The 10,398-nt window shown below is 32.7% G+C and overlaps 1 protein-coding gene across 2 annotated transcripts in view; it reads left to right on the top strand.

The window, feature by feature from the left end:
• Positions 1–2,565, top strand: part of HEATR5B (HEAT repeat containing 5B) — a 73,850-nt gene extending 71,285 nt beyond the window's left edge. The window contains exon 36 of one of the 2 annotated variants that reach the window (XM_011372087.2): positions 1,812–2,565. In XM_011372087.2, coding sequence (XP_011370389.1) covers positions 1,812–2,116 — 305 coding nt within the window. In that variant the 3' untranslated portion in view covers positions 2,117–2,565. The remainder of the gene's footprint in view (positions 1–1,811) is intronic. The other variant, XM_011372088.2, reaches the window with a different exon arrangement.
• Positions 2,566–10,398: the final 7,833 nt, after the last annotated feature.

Raw genomic sequence — 10,398 nt, forward strand, 5'->3', positions numbered from 1 at the left:
AACTATAAAATCCTAAAGTATTCCTCAGCTTCGTGAGTCTTTTGATGAACTCTATATCTCATATACTAACTAGGTTTTTTAGCACTTAGCTCTCTAATTGTTCTATGTGTTATATACTCTTTTCGACTACGTAATGAAAGCTTTAAGTAGAGATGAATTGTATCTTTCTTAAAATGTTTAGCACATTTCTAGATACTTGATGGGTATTTAAATAATTAATAATATATTTTTCCAATAAATTATATTTTAAAATTATTAAAAGAAAAACCTTACCTTTCAGTCTCCTGATGAAAACCTTTTCTGCTTTAGTAGCACAATTTACTGAAGATAATTTCATATTTATTTGATAATATACTATTATATTTTGATTATGGAAGTCACTTCTTATTATACAGTATTAATATTCCATGTGAGGGAACATGAGCTAAATCTAGCCAATTGAAAGATTTACTTGGGAATTTAAAAATATCAGCTCGTTACCTTCTTCTGAAATTTTAACATGAAAAAAAAATTCAATAGTTAAAAACTTGTGAGTGATTCCCAAGACAAAGGGTGTATATGTGTTTGTTCAATCATTTAACAAATATTTATTGAGTGCCTTACTATGTACCAAGTACTGTTTTAGACACTGAGGGTTCACTGTGAAATAAAACACACAAAGGTCCCTGCTATCATGGAACTTACATTCTAGTGGGAAAACGCACAATAAACACCATCCCCGTCTTAATTATGTCTGTATCTATTTTATATATAGATATAAAAACTATACATATATTGTGTAGATATATCTATATAAAATTTTACATAGAGGTAAAAATGGATATAACTAGGTATAACAGTGAGATGCAGACACGAATAGGTGTTATGGAGAAAAAATACAGCAGGGAAAGAGGAAGTTCAGGGCCAGAGTGGATTTGGGGTCTGGAAAGGCTCCACTGATTGTTATCACTGTCTTTGATGACATCAGTGTGTATTACATCCCGCATTCTGTATCAGATGTTTCTTGCTCCCCTACAGCCTTGGCTTTAATCTTATCTATTGTCATTCTACAAAAATTAACATAAACCAAAGGTGGAAAAAATGTACTCAATGTTGATTATAAGACACACACAAGTATATTATCACATTTAATATATATATATATGTATATATCAGCTTTAATGAAATTTATATTCCAGAATGGAGTTGTTAATATGGGAAGACGGATTAGTAATAAAGGAATAAACCTCCAAATAAATCTTTTTTTAGGGCTTTGAATTTAAGTCAGCCAAACATGGGTTCTTGTTTTTAACTCTAAGTTTTATATATTCCTTTATTTTTTGAAAGGTTTTTCACCTCTCTTACTATAGGTTTTGGGGGATGGTAAAATGGGGAAGACTTGTATTTCTCTTTAAAAAAGAAATACCTTGTTTTAGTTAAATAATGGTAAATAGATGCTGTTCAGGTTTTTGTTTCCTGTTTCAACATCGTATTCCTTAAGGAATGTCCTTAAAAATGTATCTCACGCACAAGATACATGGTACCACATGGCACTTGTAAAGTGTTTATTTCTTTTTAACCTTTTAAGCAGTATTTTTTAATATAACAATATATATGTAAAATAGACAATCTTAAGCCTGGTTTCCAGCCCTAACATAGTTTGGACATTTAGTAAATATTTAATAGTTATTATGAGTTATTGACATCTAAAATAGATTGCATGTTTAATTATGTTATATTATAATTCAGACTACTATGCCTAGCTTTAAAAATAAAATTTATTACAGTTTTCAGATTCGTGATCATCTTCCGATTAATTTTGGTATTTGCAGGGGTCCAGTTACTGGCTCTTTTAGTTCCCACTTTGATCTCTTACCTACTGGATGAAAATTCTTTTGCCTCAGCAAACACAGCTTCCAAAGATCTTCATGAGTTTGCACTCCAAAATTTAATGCATATTGGACCTCTGTATCCACATGCTTTCAAGACAGTAATGGGAGCGGCTCCTGAGTTGAAAGTACGTTTGGAAACTGCTGTTCGAGCAAGCCAAGCCAGCAAAGCTAAAGCGGCCACAAGGCAGCCAGCCCCCACCGTACATTCTGCACCAACAATTAAGCTAAAAACAAGTTTTTTTTAATTTGCTATTCTATTCATTTTTATTTATGTTGTTAATTAGAAGCTAATAGTGATAGTCTGTTTATCATTCTAGGCGATGGATTTTACTTGATTTGTATATTGGTATTATATGCTTCCAGGTAGGTTAAGTGAAGTAATGCTCATGCTGCTTTCTGGTTTTAAAGGAGTGATTTTTTTTTTTTAATCATGTGGTGATTGTGCTTTTTTTCCTCCTAATAATGTTTATCTTTTATTAATTATTTTTTTTGAACACCGAGCCATAGTCTTTCAAATTTAAATGCTAAAAGTGATTGTATCATGTAGTTGGGCCACCTATTGATATTGTGAGGAAAAAAAAAGGTCAATATTCAGCATCTGTCATGAAAAAATTTAAGTTTTGAAGTAAGCAAAATAATGGAAAATGTCTGTTTTGTGGTATATATGAATAAAGTCACATTTTCTTAGCATTTCTCAAAATGTTCTTACCTTTCTAATAAGTCTTTTTACTTTCATATTAGATTACTAAATTATGCTTGCATATATTTTAGTCGTTAACTAAATTAAAACTTTCACTTTAAGTCCATTAAAATGTTTCAGATGTGGAATAATATTCCGCTTTTTTTTTAGTAGCCAAAAATGTTAGTTATGTTTTATAATTATAGAGCCTTGAGTTCTGGCTATGATGGTTAGTTTCATTCATCAAATATTTATTGAGTGCCTGTTGTGTATAAGGCATCAAGCTAGTGCTGCGGGGCATACAAAAATGAATTAGTCATAATTATAGTTACGCCATTTTCCAATGCAATGGGAATTTTACCACATCAAATAGATAATTGATGAAATGAATGTTTGCCACAGTGTTTAGCAAATTTTAAATACCAAGTTTTATCATACAGTGTTACATAGACTGTATTATCAAAAGTAAGAAACCTTTCTGAACATTCCAAATGTACACCTGTTTATTATCTGCTACCTTCACTTATTCTCTCATACCCTAACTAGTTGGCTGCTCAGATAGCCTTGTCTTCCTTCCTTATTCAGTCCTTAAGACCTCATATAGGTGCGTTCTCTCATTTATTTTCTCACTGACTTTTATTTCTAAAGGATTGATTTTTACATTTCAGACTTGCTTTTCCAAAATTATTCTCCTTGGTTTTTTTTTTAATATAATAGTTTCATTGAGATATAATTCACATACCATACAATTCATCCATTTTAAATATACAATTCGAAAAATGGTTTTTAGTATATACGCAGAGTAATACAACTATCACCACAAGCAAGTTGGAACATTTTCATTACCCTTTAGCTATCATCCCACACTCTTTCCATTTCTCCCTAGCTTTACATTACCACTAAAATAATTTGTCTCTGTTGAGTCTCCTGTTATGAACATTTCATATAAATGACATCATGTAACATGTGGTCTTTTGTGACTGGCTTCTTGACTTTATGTTTTTAAGGTTCATCCATGTGGTAGCATACATCAGCATACTTCATCCCTTTTTATGGCTGAATAGTATCCCATTGTATGTATACCATGTTTTGTTCCTCCATTCAATACTTGAATGTTTGGGTTGTTTCCACCTTTTGCCTGTTTGAATAATGCTGCTGTGAACAATTGTTTACAAGTTTTGGGGATAGACATATATTTTAATTTCTCTTGGGTATACACCTAGGAGTGGACTTGTCTACTCAACGGTAATTCTGTTCAAATTTTTAAGGAACTACCATACTGTTTTCCCATTGTTCATTTCTTGTTTCTTGCACACATAGCCACTTTTCACCCACCTGTTTATAAAGTATGTGTATTTCTTCCTTGGCTATTTTTTCCTGTTCTTTGTGCCTCCCAGGCTTTTCTCATAATTTCCCACTTCACAGTAGACTGCATCATGCATTAGCAATGATTCTGTTTTTTTCTCCCTCTTCTCTCCCTCAGTCTCTCTCTGCCTCTCTTCCCCACTCCCAGTACAACTTTATACTTATTCTTAACTCTTCTACACCATTTACAACTTTACTTCTAGTTTTCGAGGATTATATCTATAAAGTATTTGTTTGAAGAATTATATTTTTAAATTCGTTTCACTGCTCAAGCCATGAGATTTTTCTCAGCATGAGTAATCATATTTATTTGATTAAGAACATCACATATCAAGAAGGTAAAAGGAGAAGCATCATGATAACCAGTGGATTCTTTCTGAAGCTTAATCTGAGCAGTTTTAATATTATAAGAAATAAAATATCTTCTATTTGCTTGCCAAGTTCTTGTTAATCAATATTATACATTTAAATTCTCAATTTAATTGGAAATAATGAAGCTCTGAAATCAGATTTCCCTGTTCTAAATAGGTTCTGACATCAGGGAGGGATAGAACTTTGGACAACTAACCTTTTGGGGCCTTCAGTTTCCTCATCTATAAAATGAGAGAAACATTTACTAGGTATTCTCTCCATGATCTTTTGAACATCTAAAAAGTACATATATCTATATATTTATTCGTTCTTTTAATCAAGAGAGTGAATCATTGGCCAATCCTTCAATATTGGTATATAACATTATTTAGTCTAAGTAGTTTTCACATGTATAAAATTGCTATCACCGTATGATAGTATAAATACATTAAATCCAGATAGCAGTTAAAATATTGCAGATTATCACTTTCAAGAGCTGCTATTTCTGTTGTGTGCCAGGCATGTTCTAGAACTTTAATATCCATTATTTCTTTTTCATTCAAACAGTGCTGAAGAATAGATATAATTAGTCCAGTTTTCAAAAACACATTTAATTATATGAATTACTATGCCTCACATTTTCTTCATTCTTAATTGGAATTTTCAATTGTTGCCAGAAGTGATTAGAGTACAGCTATAAATGATTTTTCTTGCCTTAATGCTTTCCCTTAGAAGGATTATTTTAAAAACTTGATTTAATCATTACAAGCCCATTTATAATTCTAAAAGCTTATGAAATAATTATTTATGGATGTCACAAAATTTTAAATAAGAACTGCATGTCTTAATCATAATTTAGAAAAATTCTAAGTTTTTGGTGCTGTCATTAAACAAATGTGAGAACCATGCATGCACAAGTGACCAGTACAACTATTTTTTCTTTTTCTTCGGGAGAGTTTGTTCACAGTCTTGCTGTTCTATCCACAACTCTGTCTTTTTGCCATTAAATCAGAGGTTTCCATTTCAGATACTGTTTTTCTCATACACACATACTTCTGTTTGCCCCTTTCCTCCTTGACTTTCAATGCTAGTCAAAAGAATCCATGAAAATTTAAGTGAGCTTGTTTTACTTTTCCAACTTTGAAATTTAATTATCGTCTTTTTAAATTTCTTCTTTGTTTTTTGGGGAAGCTACTTTATAGTACCATTATAGACTTAGCTGTTACCCTGTGCTTGGGAACTTGGATTCTAGTTTTTACATTTTGATAAATAATGCTGCATTTGACTTTTTAAAAAGGAAACTTTGTAGATTATTTCCTTGGGATATTTCCTTACAAGGGTTATAAAAAATATGATAGGTTTAATTTTTATATGCTGCTGAATCTTAGAAAGTGATGCTTTTTGAAATAACAGATGTGAAAATGAAACGGTCGTTTTCCAAATTCCAAGAAAACGCTTGGGAGTGCTCTTAAATCTCCACAAATATTTTGATATACCTAAACATGTTTTTAAATGGCATTTTAGTAGACTGTAAATCATTATGAAGCCAGTAAAAAAATTATTTAATAGTTGGGCTGTTTTTGGTAAATATATTCTTGTTCGAAATAAAGACGACAGTCGTACTGTACACATGGTGGGACCTCAGTATGTGTGTAAGGGGCAGCTGAGAGAATTGGAGGGTCACCTGTGGATGCCACATGTCAAGGGCAGTGACGAACTGGTGTGTATCCAAGAAATGACATTGAGGAACTGGGGGTAAAAAGGACAATATGATTATTAATTTTCAAATAGGAGGGCCAATTAACAGACCACACCAACAGGTCAGTGTGTTCATATAAGTGGTTTGCAATTGAAGTTAAAAGAAGAATTTTCTAAGAGCTATTAGAAAATGATTGCCTTGTGATAATGCATTACTTAACACTGGACATATACAAGGAGAACTTGAATACCTGTTTGTTGAAGACTTTGTGATAAGATTCTCTAATGCTATCTCTTATCCATTCATTGGACAATTATGGGACACCTACTGTATGCCAGCCATTGGGAATATAATAGTTAACAGTCAAGCAGAGAATGTGCCATCATATGTTTACATTCTTCCTAGAGAGAGATATAAAACACCTACAGGTTGTGCTAAGCAGAGCAAGGAGTGGTAAGATGTGTGATATGATAGAGAATAGTAAGCAGGGATTCCTTCATAGAGTTGTCCGAAGCCCTAGCCTCTCTTCTGCTCTTTAGAATTGCATATGTGACTACCTACCATTAATTGTCTCAGAAACTCCTCAAGCTCAATTAATTTAAAATTGAACTCTTATCTAACTCCTTATCTAACACCTCCTTATCTAATACCTGCTTCTCAACTATGACCTCTCAGTAAACAACACTTCTCTTTTATCCTGATGAGTAGCCATATGTAAACCGTAATATCATCCTTGACATTTCCCACTTTCTCCCTCTCTGTTAGTTCATCACTATGTCTCCTAAGTATCTTGTCATATCCCTCCATGTTTTGTTATTGACATTAGTATCATCCAAATCCAAATCACCACATTTGATTGCAGTGTAGCAAAGTGGTTGGTGTGGATGGTAGGGTCAGTGTACCTGGGTTGGAATCTGGCTCTGTGTAACCTTGGGCAAGATACCTGTCCATACTTGTCCTCTTCTGAGAACAATAGTAATACCTATCTTAGAGAGTAGCTATGGATTAAATGAGTTAATAATTGCAAAGGACCTTGAAATCATGCCTAACCCTTAGAAAACAATTTAGAAATGTAAACTAATACTATATTTCCTGAACAGAAACTGAAATGATCTTACTAAATGAAAATCTGATACCTTGCTGAAAAATCTTCAGTTGGTTGCCTTATCAGTTCCTTAAAGTGACCCTCAAGCCCCTGCATCATCTGGCTCCTGCCTACTATGTGTCATTTTATTTCATCTGGTCCTATGGCCATATGTGGTGTCCCTACCTGTCAAATGAAGGTAACATCTGTACTTACCTCACAGGGGTGTTGTAAGGATCAAGTTAATGTATACAAAATGCATTATTTTTATTGAGTAAATGCTCCTAAGTACTGACTATAAAAATGTTATTACTTCTTGTTCTTTATATGTCAGCTATATTGGACTTCTTTTAAGATATCAAATGTACTATGTACTTTTTTTCCTAAGGTGTTTGAATTTTTCTTAAAAGACTCCATTCTATACTCTTGCTCCATGTTCAATCATTACAGTCTCATAAAAATGTTGCAGCATTAATTTGGGTTTTTACCATAAACTAAAAACTGTATTATTTGAATGATCTTTTTCTCCTATAATGAAAATGGACATATCGGCTCCTTAAGCTTGAATACAATCAGCTCATTGGTTGTAATGTTACACATTATGAGTTCACGTGAAAGTGTCTCTGAGCTGGGTCAAACCACTCCTGCTCTTGTTACTTCATGTCCTGCAGCTGAGGGGAAATCTGGGAAAGGAGATAACATAGATAATGGTAGAAATTTCCATTACAAGCAACAAGTGCAAGTGCTAAAATTAACATGGATTGAACAGCAGTAGCATACTGAGGGCCTGCACAGGAGAGGGAGAAAAATGTTAAAACTTGTTTGAAGAAAGTTAAGAATGCATGAGTCTCAAAAATTAAAAATGTACTGGACTTCCTTAACCTGATTTATTTTTCTTGTTTTTCTGGCATAGTGCCCAGATCCTCCCCCCAATCCCCCATGTTCATAAAAAAAAAGGACCACGTTTGAATTCTTTTGAGAACTGAATTTATGTTAAAGGACTATCAGAAGGGAGTTGTTTGGTGAGGGGAGGTGTGCTATTCTGAGTAATTCAAACCTAAATGAAGATTGGGCGTTTTCTGCTGAGAAGAGTTTCCACCTGGAAACAAGTATGTCTCTGTTGCATAGTTGGCAGGAATAACCAGCTTATAAAAATGTCCTTCTCTCCCCCCCACGCCCCAGTTATTTTTATGTAATGAAGATTACATTAATTGTTTGACATTCAGTTCCTGCTTTAGAAATGGGGGCACCATAGTTATTTTAAGAGAAAAAAGAAGTAAAAGAATATCTGTTGAATAGAGCTTTCATTCACTGGGTATTTTAAAAGAGAAAAGGGTAAGGGATGGGGTAGATGGGGAAAAAGGAAAGGAATGTGTTCAAAACCAGTTTATCTTTGCTTAGAGAAATAGAATCTTAAGTTGATCACCATCAATATTCCAAGAAAAGTCTTGCTACAGCTTCAGAGCTATATTATTTTAGTATCCCCCTGTGTTAGATATTTAGATTTGTTAAAACAATCCTTATTTTAGATTTTAACTATTTTTCTAAATATTAGCCACTACAAAATTAAAATCAATTTTAATTTCAGAATTAAATTTTGTTTAGTTCGTTAATTCAAATGAAATTTAATTTTAAAATTAAAATTATGCAACTCTAATTTTAACCATACTCTTCCAAAAAAAAAAAAGTAATAGTAATAATAATAAACTATAGAGGCTATATTTCCATCCTATCACAAGACTATGATGTAGATTTAATTTCTGAACTCCCAAGAAAACTTTCAAGTTCTGAAACTCCTTCACTTTCCAACTTGTGATTGTCCCAAACCCAGTCATTACCAGACTTCGAATCTAGGGAATAAGTTTGGAGGCTAAGGAACCATAGATACAAGGACTGATCCCATGAAGCAGAGTAGATGGGAAGGAGAGAGTAATTAGGGAGTGGGCTGATGGCACCAAAGGTTGATAAACACTAGGCTTTTGCATATTCCTCTATGAAAGTTCCATTTATCCTAGCAGAGACTGCTCTCCAGTCAAGTGGTCCACTCTTTTTTTTTTCTTGGCAGAATTCTGAAAGCCATTTGGTTCAATTTGAAGCCTTTTCTTTGAGCAGTTAAAGAATGAGAGACCCAAATAGTCTTTGTTTTTGAAGCTTTTTTAAAAAAAAAAATAGCTACTCATTTTAATGAAAAAAAAAAAAGAACATGAAGTATTTGCCATTTCATAGCACATAAACCAAAAAATAGCAAACACTCCAATTACCAAAATAGATATTAGCATGTCACAATTTTTCACTTTAAACTGGGTACACCGATATATAAATCAACATTTTGACAGCTGTTCTTTGGCTTAGAAAGGAAGCCTTATTTTTTGTGTCACAGGCTTTATTAATTATGAAGTGAAATAATCAGGAAATCAGCAACATCTTAAGGTCCAATGCTTATTGGTCAGGCATAGACATTAATTTTTTAAAAGATTATTTTAACTGTTGAATTAAAGTTCTGAATAGGGAATGAGAAAGGAAAAAACAATTATTGAGCCCCTAGTATTTGTGAATTTTACAGGTGTTATTTCAGTTATTCTCGTGAACTCTTACAATAATAGCTATCGTTATTCTGTATATACTGTATGTCAGGCACTATGCTTGGGGATGTACATTTCTCTCATTTAATCTTTGCAGTAACTTTATAAGATAAATATTATTCTCATTAAAAACGAGAGCATTATGGCAGAAAAAGGTTAAACCATTTGTCTAAGATTTTCAGATTTGGGAAATTATAAATGTCATGTTCTTTCTGGTTATTAATCTTTTCAGAATTTTTTTTCAAATTTAAAAACATTTTTGCTGTAGTGTTTGAGAATGCACATCAAGAGGGGGCTTCTGGGATGCCTGAAATGTTCTCTTTCATGATCTGGGTGGCAGTTACATGGAAGGATTCAGTTTGTGAAAGTTCACTGAGGTGTTCACTTACCACTTGTGAGTGTTTCTGTATATTACATGAGATATAGTGTTTACTTTAAAAAAGTAATTCATACTGAATACAAAAAATGTGAAAGACAGATAAGCACAAAGGGGAAAAAAATTCACTGGTCTTTTGTGGTTCCATACAAATTTTAGGATTGTTTGTTCCATTTCAGTGAAAAATGGCATTTTTTTTCCATTCCAATTAGATTATTTATTTTTCTCTTTTCCAAGACTAAAAATGCCAGTGTGTTCTTCAAATAGCTTCCTATTGGTCTCATCCTTTTCTTTATCTGAACCAGACATTTTCTTGATATAAAGAATTCTGATGTATAAGTCATAGGCATTATCTTGTCTTTTTTTTTTTTAATTAGTTAATTAAATTTTT

This window comes from Pteropus vampyrus, unplaced genomic scaffold, assembly GCF_000151845.1.
Source record: "Pteropus vampyrus isolate Shadow unplaced genomic scaffold, Pvam_2.0 Scaffold200, whole genome shotgun sequence".
Taxonomy (NCBI): domain Eukaryota; kingdom Metazoa; phylum Chordata; class Mammalia; order Chiroptera; family Pteropodidae; genus Pteropus; species Pteropus vampyrus.